This window comes from Stegodyphus dumicola, chromosome 8 (genome assembly GCF_044657685.1).
Source record: "Stegodyphus dumicola isolate Sdum_Otavi_A_Nest chromosome 8, ASM4465768v1".
NCBI classification, from domain to species: Eukaryota; Metazoa; Arthropoda; class Arachnida; order Araneae; family Eresidae; genus Stegodyphus; species Stegodyphus dumicola.
In genome coordinates, this window is record NC_140775.1 from 167602832 (window position 1) to 167624048 (window position 21217).

Sequence of the window (21217 nt, forward strand, 5' to 3'; positions counted from 1 at the left end):
CAACTAAATAGAAGAAGACAAGATTCTACACTTTTTAGTGATTCTTCAGAACATTGTCAAAATTCAGTACAGTTTTAGAAGCTAAAATTTGCTTCATACATCGGAGAAAATTGAGAAGTTTAGTAGCTTAAAATTTTTATGTTTGGCCAAGCAAACCACTCTTTTGAGTATAGCAGAGAATTCGTACCGCGTTTAAGAAGAAACTGTCTGAATTTTAAATTATTACTCTCCGTTTAAAAGGCTGCAATAATTATTACATATTCGATATAAGTACTCTCGCTCCAATCCGTAAAGCGTCTGTAAATATTATCCGAGGTATGTAAATTTTTCTCTTAATGAGGTGCCTGGTGATACAGGATTAGATGATTAAAAAATAGATATGAAAATGTGTTGTCTACGTCTTCAGTTACCTAAACACATAATGTATCGAATGCATCTAATCTATGTGTTAACCATGGGAATTTCTAAAGTTAAGTAGTTATGATTTTACGAATAGTTAAAGGAGGACGTATAATTGGTATTAAACAATACGTATCTTTTTACTGAACTTGAAAATAATTTCAGATCATTGATCCATCATAAGAAACAAAGAATTTATCGAAGCTACTAATCGTTTTTAGATTCTTGGCAAAAACAAACAATATGGGATGTCCTTGCTAAGTTTTTACGGCACCTTTAGATATCGTAGATTATTTGTGTTTTATAAAGGAAGAAATACAAAGTGCTTCTGATGTCGTATTACAGTCGACCGAAAAAAATGAATTTTTTTATTACTAATAATGACATGAGCAGGACAGTGACTTAGAAAATACGGCGTTCGCAACGAATGAAAATACTGCGAAACTAAATAAATATCATTGAAGTCGAATATTCGTTTTATTGAAATTGTTCTTATGTAAAAATAAATGAGCTACGCGTTCTGCTGTATGTATCTTTCAGGATTTTTTGTGTTTCATTATAGAGAGCTGTTCTCAAAATTACAGATTAATAGGAATTCGTAAAATTGAAAGTTTTTCAGAATTTTCGTCGGATACCCGAGGAAGTATTGTATACATATGCCTTAGTATATTATATTTCCTCGGTTAATGTGTTTTTATATGCCGTGTTATTCATTTTAGTTTACTAACCCAATTTTCTTTTGATATTATTATTTATATTCTGTGATGTCTTGAGGTTCGTAGAGAAGGGTTCTCACGGTCGTTTTTATAATTTCGTTATTTTTGCATTATGCTAATTTTTATGTTACTCAGTTCCCAGGCTTGGCTTTAAATGTGTTTTTTTCTGCTAGTTTTATTTATTTATTTATTTATTTTTTGTTAAGCTGCTAAATTAATTTTAGTTTTACTTGGACACGGCCGGCTCGCTGGCTCGTGTCGTTTGTTGTTGGAAGGGATTCGCCCGCTTTTCTTCATAAGGTTCAACAAATCAGGCGGAAGGGCTGAGCCCGTATAAAACAAAAGAAAGCAAAACAAATCATATGTGTTAGCATTTGAAACTGCAGCAAGGTTCCAATTACAACAAAGGATCAATGGAATGTCCTTGTAAGTTTCCATTAATTTTGAACAGTTCAAATTCAGATTTAATTGTACATTCTGCAATTTAAGTGGAAGTAAAATATTTGCTAGACAAAAGATTTTCGATCACAACATATCTAACAAATTCGCAGAATAATGACTGAAAGTTAAATTGAATTCGGAATTCAACTTAGAAATTAGTGAAATCTAATTAAACGCCATTAGCAAAGTTCTGTTACGAACCTTGAGTGTAAGAGAAAGAATATTTCCCATTTCGTAATTCATATATTCTTTACGGACAGATGAATATTTAATATCCTAGAAACGCAAACAAGAATTGAGGCTTCTATGTCCGAAATATTCAGACTGCGTTCTGTATCTGTAGACACTTTCAAAACTCTCGTGTTATGTTCTATTTCGGAAAATTACTGCAAATGTAAAGGACAAATAACATACCTCCTGCAGCAGCGGCAGCAGCAGCGGCGGCGGCGGCGGCAGCAGCTTGTTGGTCTTGATCTTGTTGTCCTGCACCAGCTCCTGCTCCAGCAGCAGCAGCAGCAGCGCCCGCAGCACCAGCACCTTGTCCGTATCCTCCTCTACCTCCATAACCTTGGGCAGCAGCGGCGGCGGCAGCAGCTCCCTGGTCTTGTCTTTGTTGCCCTGCACCAGCTCCGGCTCCAGCAGCAGCAGCAGCAGCATCCGCAGCACCAGCACCTTGTTCGTAACCACCTCTACCTCCATAACCTTGGGCAGCAGCGGCGGCAGCAGCAGCTGCGGCGGCAGCGGCAGCAGCTCCTTGGTCTTGTCCTTGTTGTCCTGCACCAGCTCCTGCAGCAGCAGCAGATGCGGCACCAGCTCCAGCTCCACGACCTCCGTATCCACCACCGTATCCTCTACCTCCATAACCTTGCGAAAATAGAAATGTTATGATTTAAATAAACACTCGGTATTTCGGTTACAATATATTACAACTAAATAGAAGAAGACAAGATTCTACACTTTTTAGTGATTCTTCAGAACATTGTCAAAATTCAGTACAGTTTTAGAAGCTAAAATTTGCTTCATACATCGGAGAAAATTGAGAAGTTTAGTAGCTTAAAATTTTTATGTTTGGCCAAGCAAACCAATCTTTTGAGTATAGCAGAGAATTCGTACCGCGTTTAAGAAGAAACTGTCTGAATTTTAAAATATTACTCTCCGTTTAAAAGGCTGCAATAATTATTACATATTCGATATAAGTACTCTCGCTCCAATCCGTAAAGCGTCTGTAAATATTATCCGAGGTATGTAAATTTTTCTCTTAATGAGGTGCCTGGTGATACAGGATTAGATGATTAAAAAATAGATATGAAAATGTGTTGTCTACGTCTTCAGTTACCTAAACACATAATGTATCGAATGCATCTAATCTATGTGTTAACCATGGGAATTTCTAAAGTTAAGTAGTTATGATTTTACGAATAGTTAAAGGAGGACGTATAATTGGTATTAAACAATACGTATCTCTTTACTGAACTTGAAAATAATTTCAGATCATTGATCCATCATAAGAAACAAAGAATTTATCGAAGCTACTAATCGTTTTTAGATTCTTGGCAAAAACAAACAATATGGGATGTCCTTGCTAAGTTTTTACGGCACCTTTAGATATCGTAGATTATTTGTGTTTTATAAAGGAAGAAATACAAAGTGCTTCTGATGTCGTATTACAGTCGACCGAAAAAAATGAATTTTTTTATTACTAATAATGACATGAGCAGGACAGTGACTTAGAAAATACGGCGTTCGCAACGAATGAAAATACAGCGAAACTAAATAAATATCATTGAAGTCGAATATTCGTTTTATTGAAATTGTTCTTATGTAAAAATAAATGAGCTACGCGTTCTGCTGTATGTATCTTTCAGGATTTTTTGTGTTTCATTATAGAGAGCTGTTCTCAAAATTACAGATTAATAGGAATTCGTAAAATTGAAAGTTTTTCAGAATTTTCGTCGGATACCCGAGGAAATATTGTATACATATGCCTTAGTATATTATATTTCCTCGGTTAATGTGTTTTTATATGCCGTGTTATTCTTTTTAGTTTACTAACCCAATTTTCTTTTGATATTATTATTTATATTCTGTGATGTCTTGAGGTTCGTAGAGAAGGGTTCTCACGGTCGTTTTTATAATTTCGTTATTTTTGCATTATGTTAATTTTTATGTTACTCAGTTCCCAGGCTTGGCTTTAAATGTGTTTTTTTCTGCTAGTTTTTTTATTTTATTCTCTTTATTTATTTATTTATTTATTTATTTTTTGTTAAGCTGCTAAATTAATTTTAGTTTTACTTGGACACGGCCGGCTCGCTGGCTCGTGTCGTTTGTTGTTGGAAGGGATTCGCCCGCTTTTCTTCATAAGGTTCAACAAATCAGGCGGGAGGGCTGAGCCCGTATAAAACAAAACAAAGCAAAACAAATCATATGTGTTAGCATTTGAAACTGCAGCAAGGTTCCAATTACAACAAAGGAAAATGGAATGTCCTTGTAAGTTTCCATTATTTTTGAACAGTTCAAATTCAGAGTTAATTGTACATTCTGCAATTTAAGTGGAAGTAAAATATTTGCTAGACAAAAGATTTTCGATCACAACATATCTAACAAATTCGCAGAATAATGACTGAAAGTTAAATTGAATTCGGAATTCAACTTAGAAATTAGTGAAATCTAAGTAAACGCGATTAGCAAAGTTCTGTTACGAACCTTGAGTGTAAGAGAAAGAATATTTCCCATTTCGTAATTCATATATTCTTTACGGACAGATGAATATTTAATATCCTAGAAACGCAAACAAGAATTGAGGCTTCTATGTCCGAAATATTCAGACTGCGTTCTGTATCTGTAGACACTTTCAAAACTCTCGTGTTATGTTCTATTTCGGAAAATTACTGCAAATGTAAAGGACAAATAACATACCTCCTGCAGCAGCGGCAGCAGCAGCGGCAGCAGCAGCGGCGGCGGCAGCAGCTTGTTGGTCTTGATCTTGTTGTCCTGCACCAGCTCCTGCTCCAGCAGCAGCAGCAGCAGCGCCCGCAGCACCAGCACCTTGTCCGTATCCTCCTCTACCTCCATAACCTTGGGCAGCAGCGGCAGCGGCAGCAGCGGCGGCGGCAGCAGATCCCTGGTCTTGTCTTTGTTGCCCTGCACCAGCTCCGGCTCCAGCAGCAGCAGCACCCGCAGCACCAGCACCTTGTCCGTAACCACCTCTACCTCCATAACCTTGGGCAGCAGCGGCGGCAGCGGCAGCTGCGGCGGCAGCGGCAGCAGCTCCTTGGTCTTGTCCTTCTTGTCCTGCACCAGCTCCTGCAGCAGCAGCAGATGCGGCACCAGCTCTAGCTCCACGACCTCCGTATCCACCACCGTATCCTCTACCTCCATAACCTTGCGAAAATAGAAATGTTATGATTTAAATAAACACTCGGTATTTCGGTTACAATATATTACAACTAAATAGAAGAAGACAAGATTCTACACTTTTTAGTGATTCTTCAGAACATTGTCAAAATTCAGTACAGTTTTAGAAGCTAAAATTTGCTTCATACATCGGAGAAAATTGAGAAGTTTAGTAGCTTAAAATTTTTATGTTTGGCCAAGCAAACCACTCTTTTGAGTATAGCAGAGAATTCGTACCGCGTTTAAGAAGAAACTGTCTGAATTTTAAAATATTACTCTCCGTTTAAAAGGCTGCAATAATTATTACATATTCGATATAAGTACTCTCGCTCCAATCCGTAAAGTGTCTGTAAATATTATCCGAGGTATGTAAATTTTTCTCTTAATGAGGTGCCTGGTGATACAGGATTAGATGATTAAAAAATAGATATGAAAATGTGTTGTCTACGTCTTCAGTTACCTAAACACATAATGTATCGAATGCATCTAATCTATGTGTTAACCAGGGGAATTTCTAAAGTTAAGTAGTTATGATTTTACGAATAGGTAAATGAGGACGTATAATTGGTATTAAACAATACGTATCTCTTTACTGAACTTGAAAATAATTTCAGATCATTGATCCATCATAAGAAACAAAGAATTTATCGAAGCTACTAATCGTTTTTAGATTCTTGGCAAAAACAAACAATATGGGATGTCCTTGCTAAGTTTTTACGGCACCTTTAGATATCGTAGATTATTTGTGTTTTATAAAGGAAGAAATACAAAGTGCTTCTGATGTCGTATTACAGTCGACCGAAAAAAATGAATTTTTTTATTACTAATAATGACATGAGCAGGACAGTGACTTAGAAAATACGGCGTTCGCAACGAATGAAAATATAGCGAAACTAAATAAATATCATTGAAGTCGAATATTCGTTTTATTGAAATTGTTCTTATGTAAAAATAAATGAGCTACGCGTTCTGCTGTATGTATCTTTCAGGATTTTTTGTGTTTCATTATAGAGAGCTGTTCTCAAAATTACAGATTAATAGGAATTCGTAAAATTGAAAGTTTTTCAGAATTTTCGTCGGATACCCGAGGAAGTATTGTATACATATGCCTTAGTATATTATATTTCCTCGGTTAATGTGTTTTTATATGCCGTGTTATTCTTTTTAGTTTACTAACCCAATTTTCTTTTGATATTATTATTTATATTCTGTGATGTCTTGATGTTCGTAGAGAAGGGTTCTCACGGTCGTTTTTATAATTTCGTTATTTTTGCATTATGCTAATTTTTATGTTACTCAGTTCCCAGGCTTGGCTTTAAATGTGTTTTTTTCTGCTAGTTTTTTTTATTTATTTATTTTTTGTTAAGCTGCTAAATTAATTTTAGTTTTACTTGGACACGGCCGGCTCGCTGGCTCGTGTCGTTTGTTGTTGGAAGGGATTCGCCCGCTTTTCTTCATAAGGTTCAACAAATCAGGCGGAAGGGCTGAGCCCGTATAAAACAAAACAAAGCAAAACAAATCATATGTGTTAGCATTTGAAACTGCAGCAAGGTTCCAATTACAACAAAGGATCAATGGAATGTCCTTGTAAGTTTCCATTAATTTTGAACAGTTCAAATTCAGATTTAATTGTACATTCTGCAATTTAAGTGGAAGTAAAATATTTGCTAGACAAAAGATTTTCGATCACAACATATCTAACAAATTCGCAGAATAATGACTGAAAGTTAAATTGAATTCGGAATTCAACTTAGAAATTAGTGAAATCTAATTAAACGCCATTAGCAAAGTTCTGTTACGAACCTTGAGTGTAAGAGAAAGAATATTTCCCATTTCGTAATTCATATATTCTTTACGGACAGATGAATATTTAATATCCTAGAAACGCAAACAAGAATTGAGGCTTCTATGTCCGAAATATTCAGACTGCGTTCTGTATCTGTAGACACTTTCAAAACTCTCGTGTTATGTTCTATTTCGGAAAATTACTGCAAATGTAAAGGACAAATAACATACCTCCTGCAGCAGCGGCAGCAGCAGCGGCGGCGGCAGCAGCTTGTTGGTCTTGATCTTGTTGTCCTGCACCAGCTCCTGCTCCAGCAGCAGCAGCAGCAGCGCCCGCAGCACCAGCACCTTGTCCGTATCCTCCTCTACCTCCATAACCTTGCGCAGCAGCGGCAGCGGCAGCAGCGGCGGCGGCAGCAGCTCCCTGGTCTTGTCTTTGTTGCCCTGCACCAGCTCCGGCTCCAGCAGCAGCAGCAGCAGCACCCGCAGCACCAGCACCTTGTCCGTAACCACCTCTACCTCCATAACCTTGGGCAGCAGCGGCGGCAGCAGCAGCTGCGGCGGCAGCGGCAGCAGCTCCTTGGTCTTGTCCTTGTTGTCCTGCACCAGCTCCTGCAGCAGCAGCAGATGCGGCACCAGCTCCAGCTCCACGACCTCCGTATCCACCACCGTATCCTCTACCTCCATAACCTTGCGAAAATAGAAATGTTATGATTTAAATAAACACTCGGTATTTCGGTTACAATATATTACAACTAAATAGAAGAAGACAAGATTCTACACTTTTTAGTGATTCTTCAGAACATTGTCAAAATTCAGTACAGTTTTAGAAGCTAAAATTTGCTTCATACATCGGAGAAAATTGAGAAGTTTAGTAGCTTAAAATTTTTATGTTTGGCCAAGCAAACCACTCTTTTGAGTATAGCAGAGAATTCGTACCGCGTTTAAGAAAAAACTGTCTGAATTTTAAAATATTACTCTCCGTTTAAAAGGCTGCAATAATTATTACATATTCGATATAAGTACTCTCGCTCCAATCCGTAAAGCGTCTGTAAATATTATCCGAGGTATGTAAATTTTTCTCTTAATGAGGTGCCTGGTGATACAGGATTAGATGATTAAAAAATAGATATGAAAATGTGTTGTCTACGTCTTCAGTTACCTAAACACATAATGTATCGAATGCATCTAATCTATGTGTTAACCATGGGAATTTCTAAAGTTAAGTAGTTATGATTTTACGAATAGTTAAAGGAGGACGTATAATTGGTATTAAACAATACGTATCTCTTTACTGAACTTGAAAATAATTTCAGATCATTGATCCATCATAAGAAACAAAGAATTTATCGAAGCTACTAATCGTTTTTAGATTCTTGGCAAAAACAAACAATATGGGATGTCCTTGCTAAGTTTTTACGGCACCTTTAGATATCGTAGATTATTTGTGTTTTATAAAGGAAGAAATACAAAGTGCTTCTGATGTCGTATTACAGTCGACCGAAAAAAATGAATTTTTTTATTACTAATAATGACATGAGCAGGACAGTGACTTAGAAAATACGGCGTTCGCAACGAATGAAAATACAGCGAAACTAAATAAATATCATTGAAGTCGAATATTCGTTTTATTGAAATTGTTCTTATGTAAAAATAAATGAGCTACGCGTTCTGCTGTATGTATCTTTCAGGATTTTTTGTGTTTCATTATAGAGAGCTGTTCTCAAAATTACAGATTAATAGGAATTCGTAAAATTGAAAGTTTTTCAGAATTTTCGTCGGATACCCGAGGAAATATTGTATACATATGCCTTAGTATATTATATTTCCTCGGTTAATGTGTTTTTATATGCCGTGTTATTCTTTTTAGTTTACTAACCCAATTTTCTTTTGATATTATTATTTATATTCTGTGATGTCTTGAGGTTCGTAGAGAAGGGTTCTCACGGTCGTTTTTATAATTTCGTTATTTTTGCATTATGTTAATTTTTATGTTACTCAGTTCCCAGGCTTGGCTTTAAATGTGTTTTTTTCTGCTAGTTATTTTATTTTATTCTCTTTATTTATTTATTTATTTATTTATTTTTTGTTAAGCTGCTAAATTAATTTTAGTTTTACTTGGACACGACCGGCTCGCTGGCTCGTGTCGTTTGTTGTTGGAAGGGATTCGCCCGCTTTTCTTCATAAGGTTCAACAAATCAGGCGGGAGGGCTGAGCCCGTATAAAACAAAACAAAGCAAAACAAATCATATGTGTTAGCATTTGAAACTGCAGCAAGGTTCCAATTACAACAAAGGAAAATGGAATGTCCTTGTAAGTTTCCATTAGTTTTGAACAGTTCAAATTCAGAGTTAATTGTACATTCTGCAATTTAAGTGGAAGTAAAATATTTGCTAGACAAAAGATTTTCGATCACAACATATCTAACAAATTCGCAGAATAATGACTGAAAGTTAAATTGAATTCGGAATTCAACTTAGAAATTAGTGAAATCTAAGTAAACGCCATTAGCAAAGTTCTGTTACGAACCTTGAGTGTAAGAGAAAGAATATTTCCCATTTCGTAATTCATATATTCTTTACGGACAGATGAATATTTAATATCCTAGAAACGCAAACAAGAATTGAGGCTTCTATGTCCGAAATATTCAGACTGCGTTCTGTATCTGTAGACACTTTCAAAACTCTCGTGTTATGTTCTATTTCGGAAAATTACTGCAAATGTAAAGGACAAATAACATACCTCCTGCAGCAGCGGCAGCAGCAGCGGCGGCGGCAGCAGCTTGTTGGTCTTGATCTTGTTGTCCTGCACCAGCTCCTGCTCCAGCAGCAGCAGCAGCAGCGCCCGCAGCACCAGCACCTTGTCCGTATCCTCCTCTACCTCCATAACCTTGGGCAGCAGCGGCAGCGGCAGCAGCGGCGGCGGCAGCAGATCCCTGGTCTTGTCTTTGTTGCCCTGCACCAGCTCCGGCTCCAGCAGCAGCAGCACCCGCAGCACCAGCACCTTGTCCGTAACCACCTCTACCTCCATAACCTTGGGCGGCAGCAGCAGCTGCGGCGGCAGCGGCAGCAGCTCCTTGGTCTTGTCCTTCTTGTCCTGCACCAGCTCCTGCAGCAGCAGCAGATGCGGCACCAGCTCCAGCTCCACGACCTCCGTATCCACCACCGTATCCTCTACCTCCATAACCTTGCGAAAATAGAAATGTTATGATTTAAATAAACACTCGGTATTTCGGTTACAATATATTACAACTAAATAGAAGAAGACAAGATTCTACACTTTTTAGTGATTCTTCAGAACATTGTCAAAATTCAGTACAGTTTTAGAAGCTAAAATTTGCTTCATACATCGGAGAAAATTGAGAAGTTTAGTAGCTTAAAATTTTTATGTTTGGCCAAGCAAACCACTCTTTTGAGTATAGCAGAGAATTCGTACCGCGTTTAAGAAAAAACTGTCTGAATTTTAAAATATTACTCTCCGTTTAAAAGGCTGCAATAATTATTACATATTCGATATAAGTACTCTCGCTCCAATCCGTAAAGCGTCTGTAAATATTATCCGAGGTATGTAAATTTTTCTCTTAATGAGGTGCCTGGTGATACAGGATTAGATGATTAAAAAATAGATATGAAAATGTGTTGTCTACGTCTTCAGTTACCTAAACACATAATGTATCGAATGCATCTAATCTATGTGTTAACCATGGGAATTTCTAAAGTTAAGTAGTTATGATTTTACGAATAGTTAAAGGAGGACGTATAATTGGTATTAAACAATACGTATCTCTTTACTGAACTTGAAAATAATTTCAGATCATTGATCCATCATAAGAAACAAAGAATTTATCGAAGCTACTAATCGTTTTTAGATTCTTGGCAAAAACAAACAATATGGGATGTCCTTGCTAAGTTTTTACGGCACCTTTAGATATCGTAGATTATTTGTGTTTTATAAAGGAAGAAATACAAAGTGCTTCTGATGTCGTATTACAGTCGACCGAAAAAAATGAATTTTTTTATTACTAATAATGACATGAGCAGGACAGTGACTTAGAAAATACGGCGTTCGCAACGAATGAAAATACAGCGAAACTAAATAAATATCATTGAAGTCGAATATTCGTTTTATTGAAATTGTTCTTATGTAAAAATAAATGAGCTACGCGTTCTGCTGTATGTATCTTTCAGGATTTTTTGTGTTTCATTATAGAGAGCTGTTCTCAAAATTACAGATTAATAGGAATTCGTAAAATTGAAAGTTTTTCAGAATTTTCGTCGGATACCCGAGGAAATATTGTATACATATGCCTTAGTATATTATATTTCCTCGGTTAATGTGTTTTTATATGCCGTGTTATTCTTTTTAGTTTACTAACCCAATTTTCTTTTGATATTATTATTTATATTCTGTGATGTCTTGAGGTTCGTAGAGAAGGGTTCTCACGGTCGTTTTTATAATTTCGTTATTTTTGCATTATGTTAATTTTTATGTTACTCAGTTCCCAGGCTTGGCTTTAAATGTGTTTTTTTCTGCTAGTTATTTTATTTTATTCTCTTTATTTATTTATTTATTTATTTATTTTTTGTTAAGCTGCTAAATTAATTTTAGTTTTACTTGGACACGACCGGCTCGCTGGCTCGTGTCGTTTGTTGTTGGAAGGGATTCGCCCGCTTTTCTTCATAAGGTTCAACAAATCAGGCGGGAGGGCTGAGCCCGTATAAAACAAAACAAAGCAAAACAAATCATATGTGTTAGCATTTGAAACTGCAGCAAGGTTCCAATTACAACAAAGGAAAATGGAATGTCCTTGTAAGTTTCCATTAGTTTTGAACAGTTCAAATTCAGAGTTAATTGTACATTCTGCAATTTAAGTGGAAGTAAAATATTTGCTAGACAAAAGATTTTCGATCACAACATATCTAACAAATTCGCAGAATAATGACTGAAAGTTAAATTGAATTCGGAATTCAACTTAGAAATTAGTGAAATCTAAGTAAACGCCATTAGCAAAGTTCTGTTACGAACCTTGAGTGTAAGAGAAAGAATATTTCCCATTTCGTAATTCATATATTCTTTACGGACAGATGAATATTTAATATCCTAGAAACGCAAACAAGAATTGAGGCTTCTATGTCCGAAATATTCAGACTGCGTTCTGTATCTGTAGACACTTTCAAAACTCTCGAGTTATGTTCTATTTCGGAAAATTACTGCAAATGTAAAGGACAAATAACATACCTCCTGCAGCAGCGGCAGCAGCAGCGGCGGCGGCAGCAGCTTGTTGGTCTTGATCTTGTTGTCCTGCACCAGCTCCTGCTCCAGCAGCAGCAGCAGCAGCGCCCGCAGCACCAGCACCTTGTCCGTATCCTCCTCTACCTCCATAACCTTGGGCAGCAGCGGCAGCGGCAGCAGCGGCGGCGGCAGCAGATCCCTGGTCTTGTCTTTGTTGCCCTGCACCAGCTCCGGCTCCAGCAGCAGCAGCACCCGCAGCACCAGCACCTTGTCCGTAACCACCTCTACCTCCATAACCTTGGGCAGCAGCGGCGGCAGCAGCAGCTGCGGCGGCAGCGGCAGCAGCTCCTTGGTCTTGTCCTTCTTGTCCTGCACCAGCTCCTGCAGCAGCAGCAGATGCGGCACCAGCTCCAGCTCCACGACCTCCGTATCCACCACCGTATCCTCTACCTCCATAACCTTGCGAAAATAGAAATGTTATGATTTAAATAAACACTCGGTATTTCGGTTACAATATATTACAACTAAATAGAAGAAGACAAGATTCTACACTTTTTAGTGATTCTTCAGAACATTGTCAAAATTCAGTACAGTTTTAGAAGCTAAAATTTGCTTCATACATCGGAGAAAATTGAGAAGTTTAGTAGCTTAAAATTTTTATGTTTGGCCAAGCAAACCACTCTTTTGAGTATAGCAGAGAATTCGTACCGCGTTTAAGAAGAAACTGTCTGAATTTTAAAATATTACTCTCCGTTTAAAAGGCTGCAATAATTATTACATATTCGATATAAGTACTCTCGCTCCAATCCGTAAAGCGTCTGTAAATATTATCCGAGGTATGTAAATTTTTCTCTTAATGAGGTGCCTGGTGATACAGGATTAGATGATTAAAAAATAGATATGAAAATGTGTTGTCTACGTCTTCAGTTACCTAAACACATAATGTATCGAATGCATCTAATCTATGTGTTAACCAGGGGAATTTCTAAAGTTAAGTAGTTATGATTTTACGAATAGGTAAATGAGGACGTATAATTGGTATTAAACAATACGTATCTCTTTACTGAACTTGAAAATATTTTAAGATCATTGATCCATCATAAGAAACAAAGAATTTATCGAAGCTACTAATCGTTTTTAGATTCTTGGCAAAAACAAACAATATGGGATGTCCTTGCTAAGTTTTTACGGCACCTTTAGATATCGTAGATTATTTGTGTTTTATAAAGGAAGAAATACAAAGTGCTTCTGATGTCGTATTACAGTCGACCGAAAAAAATGAATTTTTTTATTACTAATAATGACATGAGCAGGACAGTGACTTAGAAAATACGGCGTTCGCAACGAATGAAAATACAGCGAAACTAAATAAATATCATTGAAGTCGAATATTCGTTTTATTGAAATTGTTCTTATGTAAAAATAAATGAGCTACGCGTTCTGCTGTATGTATCTTTCAGGATTTTTTGTGTTTCATTATAGAGAGCTGTTCTCAAAATTACAGATTAATAGGAATTCGTAAAATTGAAAGTTTTTCAGAATTTTCGTCGGATACCCGAGGAAATATTGTATACATATGCCTTAGTATATTATATTTCCTCGGTTAATGTGTTTTTATATGCCGTGTTATTCTTTTTAGTTTACTAACCCAATTTTCTTTTGATATTATTATTTATATTCTGTGATGTCTTGAGGTTCGTAGAGAAGGGTTCTCACGGTCGTTTTTATAATTTCGTTATTTTTGCATTATGTTAATTTTTATGTTACTCAGTTCCCAGGCTTGGCTTTAAATGTGTTTTTTTCTGCTAGTTTTTTTATTTTATTCTCTTTATTTATTTATTTATTTATTTATTTTTTGTTAAGCTGCTAAATTAATTTTAGTTTTACTTGGACACGGCCGGCTCGCTGGCTCGTGTCGTTTGTTGTTGGAAGGGATTCGCCCGCTTTTCTTCATAAGGTCCAACAAATCAGGCGGGAGGGCTGAGCCCGTATAAAACAAAACAAAGCAAAACAAATCATATGTGTTAGCATTTGAAACTGCAGCAAGGTTCCAATTACAACAAAGGAAAATGGAATGTCCTTGTAAGTTTCCATTAGTTTTGAACAGTTCAAATTCAGAGTTAATTGTACATTCTGCAATTTAAGTGGAAGTAAAATATTTGCTAGACAAAAGATTTTCGATCACAACATATCTAACAAATTCGCAGAATAATGACTGAAAGTTAAATTGAATTCGGAATTCAACTTAGAAATTAGTGAAATCTAAGTAAACGCCATTAGCAAAGTTCTGTTACGAACCTTGAGTGTAAGAGAAAGAATATTTCCCATTTCGTAATTCATATATTCTTTACGGACAGATGAATATTTAATATCCTAGAAACGCAAACAAGAATTGAGGCTTCTATGTCCGAAATATTCAGACTGCGTTCTGTATCTGTAGACACTTTCAAAACTCTCGTGTTATGTTCTATTTCGGAAAATTACTGCAAATGTAAAGGACAAATAACATACCTCCTGCAGCAGCGGCAGCAGCAGCGGCGGCGGCAGCAGCTTGTTGGTCTTGATCTTGTTGTCCTGCACCAGCTCCTGCTCCAGCAGCAGCAGCAGCAGCGCCCGCAGCACCAGCACCTTGTCCGTATCCTCCTCTACCTCCATAACCTTGGGCAGCAGCGGCAGCGGCAGCAGCGGCGGCGGCAGCAGATCCCTGGTCTTGTCTTTGTTGCCCTGCACCAGCTCCGGCTCCAGCAGCAGCAGCACCCGCAGCACCAGCACCTTGTCCGTAACCACCTCTACCTCCATAACCTTGGGCAGCAGCGGCGGCAGCAGCAGCTGCGGCGGCAGCGGCAGCAGCTCCTTGGTCTTGTCCTTCTTGTCCTGCACCAGCTCCTGCAGCAGCAGCAGATGCGGCACCAGCTCCAGCTCCACGACCTCCGTATCCACCACCGTATCCTCTACCTCCATAACCTTGCGAAAATAGAAATGTTATGATTTAAATAAACACTCGGTATTTCGGTTACAATATATTACAACTAAATAGAAGAAGACAAGATTCTACACTTTTTAGTGATTCTTCAGAACATTGTCAAAATTCAGTACAGTTTTAGAAGCTAAAATTTGCTTCATACATCGGAGAAAATTGAGAAGTTTAGTAGCTTAAAATTTTTATGTTTGGCCAAGCAAACCACTCTTTTGAGTATAGCAGAGAATTCGTACCGCGTTTAAGAAGAAACTGTCTGAATTTTAAAATATTACTCTCCGTTTAAAAGGCTGCAATAATTATTACATATTCGATATAAGTACTCTCGCTCCAATCCGTAAAGCGTCTGTAAATATTATCCGAGGTATGTAAATTTTTCTCTTAATGAGGTGCCTGGTGATACAGGATTAGATGATTAAAAAATAGATATGAAAATGTGTTGTCTACGTCTTCAGTTACCTAAACACATAATGTATCGAATGCATCTAATCTATGTGTTAACCAGGGGAATTTCTAAAGTTAAGTAGTTATGATTTTACGAATAGGTAAATGAGGACGTATAATTGGTATTAAACAATACGTATCTCTTTACTGAACTTGAAAATAATTTCAGATCATTGATCCATCATAAGAAACAGAATTTATCGAAGCTACTAATCGTTTTTAGATTCTTGGCAAAAACAAACAATATGGGATGTCCTTGCTAAGTTTTTACGGCACCTTTAGATATCGTAGATTATTTGTGTTTTATAAAGGAAGAAATACAAAGTGCTTCTGATGTCGTATTACAGTCGACCGAAAAAAATGAATTTTTTTATTACTAATAATGACATGAGCAGGACAGTGACTTAGAAAATACGGCGTTCGCAACGAATGAAAATACAGCGAAACTAAATAAATATCATTGAAGTCGAATATTCGTTTTATTGAAATTGTTCTTATGTAAAAATAAATGAGCTACGCGTTCTGCTGTATGTATCTTTCAGGATTTTTTGTGTTTCATTATAGAGAGCGTTTCTCAAAATTACAGATTAATAGGAATTCGTAAAATTGAAAGTTTTTCAGAATTTTCGTCGGATACCCGAGGAAATATTGTATACATATGCCTTAGTATATTATATTTCCTCGGTTAATGTGTTTTTATATGCCGTGTTATTCTTTTTAGTTTACTAACCCAATTTTCTTTTGATATTATTATTTATATTCTGTGATGTCTTGAGGTTCGTAGAGAAGGGTTCTCACGGTCGTTTTTATAATTTCGTTATTTTTGCATTATGTTAATTTTTATGTTACTCAGTTCCCAGGCTTGGCTTTAAATGTGTTTTTTTCTGCTAGTTTTTTATTTTATTCTCTTTATTTATTTATTTATTTATTTATTTTTTGTTAAGCTGCTAAATTAATTTTAGTTTTACTTGGACACGGCCGGCTCGCTGGCTCGTGTCGTTTGTTGTTGGAAGGGATTCGCCCGCTTTTCTTCATAAGGTTCAACAAATCAGGCGGAAGGGCTGAGCCCGTATAAAACAAAACAAAGCAAAACAAATCATATGTGTTAGCATTTGAAACTGCAGCAAGGTTCCAATTACAACAAAGGAAAATGGAATGTCCTTGTAAGTTTCCATTAGTTTTGAACAGTTCAAATTCAGAGTTAATTGTACATTCTGCAATTTAAGTGGAAGTAAAATATTTGCTAGACAAAAGATTTTCGATCACAACATATCTAACAAATTCGCAGAATAATGACTGAAAGTTAAATTGAATTCGGAATTCAACTTAGAAATTAGTGAAATCTAAGTAAACGCCATTAGCAAAGTTCTGTTACGAACCTTGAGTGTAAGAGAAAGAATATTTCCCATTTCGTAATTCATATATTCTTTACGGACAGATGAATATTTAATATCCTAGAAACGCAAACAAGAATTGAGGCTTCTATGTCCGAAATATTCAGACTGCGTTCTGTATCTGTAGACACTTTCAAAACTCTCGTGTTATGTTCTATTTCGGAAAATTACTGCAAATGTAAAGGACAAATAACATACCTCCTGCAGCAGCGGCAGCAGCAGCGGCGGCGGAAGCAGCTTGTTGGTCTTGATCTTGTTGTCCTGCACCAGCTCCTGCTCCAGCAGCAGCAGCAGCACCAGCACCTTGTCCGTATCCTCCTCTACCTCCATAACCTTGGGCAGCAGCGGCAGCGGCAGCAGCGGCGGCGGCAGCAGATCCCTGGTCTTGTCTTTGTTGCCCTGCACCAGCTCCGGCTCCAGCAGCAGCAGCACCCGCAGCACCAGCACCTTGTCCGTAACCACCTCTACCTCCATAACCTTGGGCAGCAGCGGCGGCAGCAGCAGCTGCGGCGGCAGCGGCAGCAGCTCCTTGGTCTTGTCCTTCTTGTCCTGCACCAGCTCCTGCAGCAGCAGCAGATGCGGCACCAGCTCCAGCTCCACGACCTCCGTATCCACCACCGTATCCTCTACCTCCATAACCTTGCGAAAATAGAAATGTTATGATTTAAATAAACACTCGGTATTTCGGTTACAATATATTACAACTAAATAGAAGAAGACAAGATTCTACACTTTTTAGTGATTCTTCAGAACATTGTCAAAATTCAGTACAGTTTTAGAAGCTAAAATTTGCTTCATACATCGGAGAAAATTGAGAAGTTTAGTAGCTTAAAATTTTTATGTTTGGCCAAGCAAACCACTCTTTTGAGTATAGCAGAGAATTCGTACCGCGTTTAAGAAGAAACTGTCTGAATTTTAAAATATTACTCTCCGTTTAAAAGGCTGCAATAATTATTACATATTCGATATAAGTACTCTCGCTCCAATCCGTAAAGCGTCTGTAAATATTATCCGAGGTATGTAAATTTTTCTCTTAATGAGGTGCCTGGTGATACAGGATTAGATGATTAAAAAATAGATATGAAAATGTGTTGTCTACGTCTTCAGTTACCTAAACACATAATGTATCGAATGCATCTAATCTATGTGTTAACCAGGGGAATTTCTAAAGTTAAGTAGTTATGATTTTACGAATAGGTAAATGAGGACGTATAATTGGTATTAAACAATACGTATCTCTTTACTGAACTTGAAAATAATTTCAGATCATTGATCCATCATAAGAAACAAAGAATTTATCGAAGCTACTAATCGTTTTTAGATTCTTGGCAAAAACAAACAATATGGGATGTCCTTGCTAAGTTTTTACGGCACCTTTAGATATCGTAGATTATTTGTGTTTTATAAAGGAAGAAATACAAAGTGCTTCTGATGTCGTATTACAGTCGACCGAAAAAAATGAATTTTTTTATTACTAATAATGACATGAGCAGGACAGTGACTTAGAAAATACGGCGTTCGCAACGAATGAAAATACAGCGAAACTAAATAAATATCATTGAAGTCGAATATTCGTTTTATTGAAATTGTTCTTATGTAAAAATAAATGAGCTACGCGTTCTGCTGTATGTATCTTTCAGGATTTTTTGTGTTTCATTATAGAGAGCGTTTCTCAAAATTACAGATTAATAGGAATTCGTAAAATTGAAAGTTTTTCAGAATTTTCGTCGGATACCCGAGGAAATATTGTATACATATGCCTTAGTATATTATATTTCCTCGGTTAATGTGTTTTTATATGCCGTGTTATTCTTTTTAGTTTACTAACCCAATTTTCTTTTGATATTATTATTTATATTCTGTGATGTCTTGAGGTTCGTAGAGAAGGGTTCTCACGGTCGTTTTTATAATTTCGTTATTTTTGCATTATGTTAATTTTTATGTTACTCAGTTCCCAGGCTTGGCTTTAAATGTGTTTTTTTCTGCTAGTTTTTTATTTTATTCTCTTTATTTATTTATTTATTTATTTATTTTTTGTTAAGCTGCTAAATTAATTTTAGTTTTACTTGGACACGGCCGGCTCGCTGGCTCGTGTCGTTTGTTGTTGGAAGGGATTCGCCCGCTTTTCTTCATAAGGTTCAACAAATCAGGCGGAAGGGCTGAGCCCGTATAAAACAAAAGAAAGCAAAACAAATCATATGTGTTAGCATTTGAAACTGCAGCAAGGTTCCAATTACAACAAAGGATCAATGGAATGTCCTTGTAAGTTTCCATTAATTTTGAACAGTTCAAATTCAGATTTAATTGTACATTCTGCAATTTAAGTGGAAGTAAAATATTTGCTAGACAAAAGATTTTCGATCACAACATATCTAACAAATTCGCAGAATAATGACTGAAAGTTAAATTGAATTCGGAATTCAACTTAGAAATTAGTGAAATCTAATTAAACGCCATTAGCAAAGTTCTGTTACGAACCTTGAGTGTAAGAGAAAGAATATTTCCCATTTCGTAATTCATATATTCTTTACGGACAGATGAATATTTAATATCCTAGAAACGCAAACAAGAATTGAGGCTTCTATGTCCGAAATATTCAGACTGCGTTCTGTATCTGTAGACACTTTCAAAACTCTCGTGTTATGTTCTATTTCGGAAAATTACTGCAAATGTAAAGGACAAATAACATACCTCCTGCAGCAGCGGCAGCAGCAGCGGCGGCGGCAGCAGCTTGTTGGTCTTGATCTTGTTGTCCTGCACCAGCTCCTGCTCCAGCAGCAGCAGCAGCAGCGCCCGCAGCACCAGCACCTTGTCCGTATCCTCCTCTACCTCCATAACCTTGCGCAGCAGCGGCAGCGGCAGCAGCGGCGGCGGCAGCAGCTCCCTGGTCTTGTCTTTGTTGCCCTGCACCAGCTCCGGCTCCAGCAGCAGCAGCAGCAGCACCCGCAGCACCAGCACCTTGTCCGTAACCACCTCTACCTCCATAACCTTGGGCAGCAGCGGCGGCAGCAGCAGCTGCGGCGGCAGCGGCAGCAGCTCCTTGGTCTTGTCCTTGTTGTCCTGCACCAGCTCCTGCAGCAGCAGCAGATGCGGCACCAGCTCCAGCTCCACGACCTCCGTATCCACCACCGTATCCTCTACCTCCATAACCTTGCGAAAATAGAAATGTTATGATTTAAATAAACACTCGGTATTTCGGTTACAATATATTACAACTAAATAGAAGAAGACAAGATTCTACACTTTTTAGTGATTCTTCAGAACATTGTCAAAATTCAGTACAGTTTTAGAAGCTAAAATTTGCTTCATACATCGGAGAAAATTGAGAAGTTTAGTAGCTTAAAATTTTTATGTTTGGCCAAGCAAACCACTCTTTTGAGTATAGCAGAGAATTCGTACCGCGTTTAAGAAGAAACTGTCTGAATTTTAAAATATTACTCTCCGTTTAAAAGGCTGCAATAATTATTACATATTCGATATAAGTACTCTCGCTCCAATCCGTAAAGCGTCTGTAAATATTATCCGAGGTATGTAAATTTTTCTCTTAATGAGGTGCCTGGTGATACAGGATTAGATGATTAAAAAATAGATATGAAAATGTGTTGTCTACGTCTTCAGTTACCTAAACACATAATGTATCGAATGCATCTAATCTATGTGTTAACCAGGGGAATTTCTAAAGTTAAGTAGTTATGATTTTACGAATAGGTAAATGAGGACGTATAATTGGTATTAAACAATACGTATCTCTTTACTGAACTTGAAAATATTTTAAGATCATTGATCCATCATAAGAAACAAAGAATTTATCGAAGCTACTAATCGTTTTTAGATTCTTGGCAAAAACAAACAATATGGGATGTCCTTGCTAAGTTTTTACGGCACCTTTAGATATCGTAGATTATTTGTGTTTTATAAAGGAAGAAATACAAAGTGCTTCTGATGTCGTATTACAGTCGACCGAAAAAAATGAATTTTTTTATTACTAATAATGACATGAGCAGGACAGTGACTTAGAAAATACGGCGTTCGCAACGAATGAAAATACAGCGAAACTAAATAAATATCATTGAAGTCGAATATTCGTTTTATTGAAATTGTTCTTATGTAAAAATAAATGAGCTACGCGTTCTGCTGTATGTATCTTTCAGGATTTTTTGTGTTTTATTATAGAGAGCTGTTCTCAAAATTACAGATTAATAGGAATTCGTAAAATTGAAAGTTTTTCAGAATTTTCGTCGGATACCCGAGGAAATATTGTATACATATGCCTTAGTATATTATATTTCCTCGGTTAATGTGTTTTTATATGCCGTGTTATTCTTTTTAGTTTACTAACCCAATTTTCTTTTGATATTATTATTTATATTCTGTGATGTCTTGAGGTTCGTAGAGAAGGGTTCTCACGGTCGTTTTTATAATTTCGTTATTTTTGC

The 21217-nt window shown here is 37.0% G+C and overlaps 1 protein-coding gene across 1 annotated transcript in view; it reads right to left on the reverse strand.

Annotated features, from left to right (window-relative positions):
- Positions 1-21217, reverse strand: part of LOC118205237 (uncharacterized) — a 79509-nt gene that overhangs the window by 41370 nt on the left and 16922 nt on the right. Inside the window, exons 7-13 of the mRNA XM_085823049.1 lie at positions 16980-17420; positions 14478-14930; positions 11973-12425; positions 9477-9920; positions 6966-7424; positions 4473-4937; positions 1971-2420 (exon numbers count right to left, since the gene is read on the reverse strand). Of these exons, the coding sequence (XP_085679175.1) occupies positions 1971-2420; positions 4473-4937; positions 6966-7424; positions 9477-9920; positions 11973-12425; positions 14478-14930; positions 16980-17420 (3165 nt within the window). The remainder of the gene's footprint in view (positions 1-1970; positions 2421-4472; positions 4938-6965; positions 7425-9476; positions 9921-11972; positions 12426-14477; positions 14931-16979; positions 17421-21217) is intronic.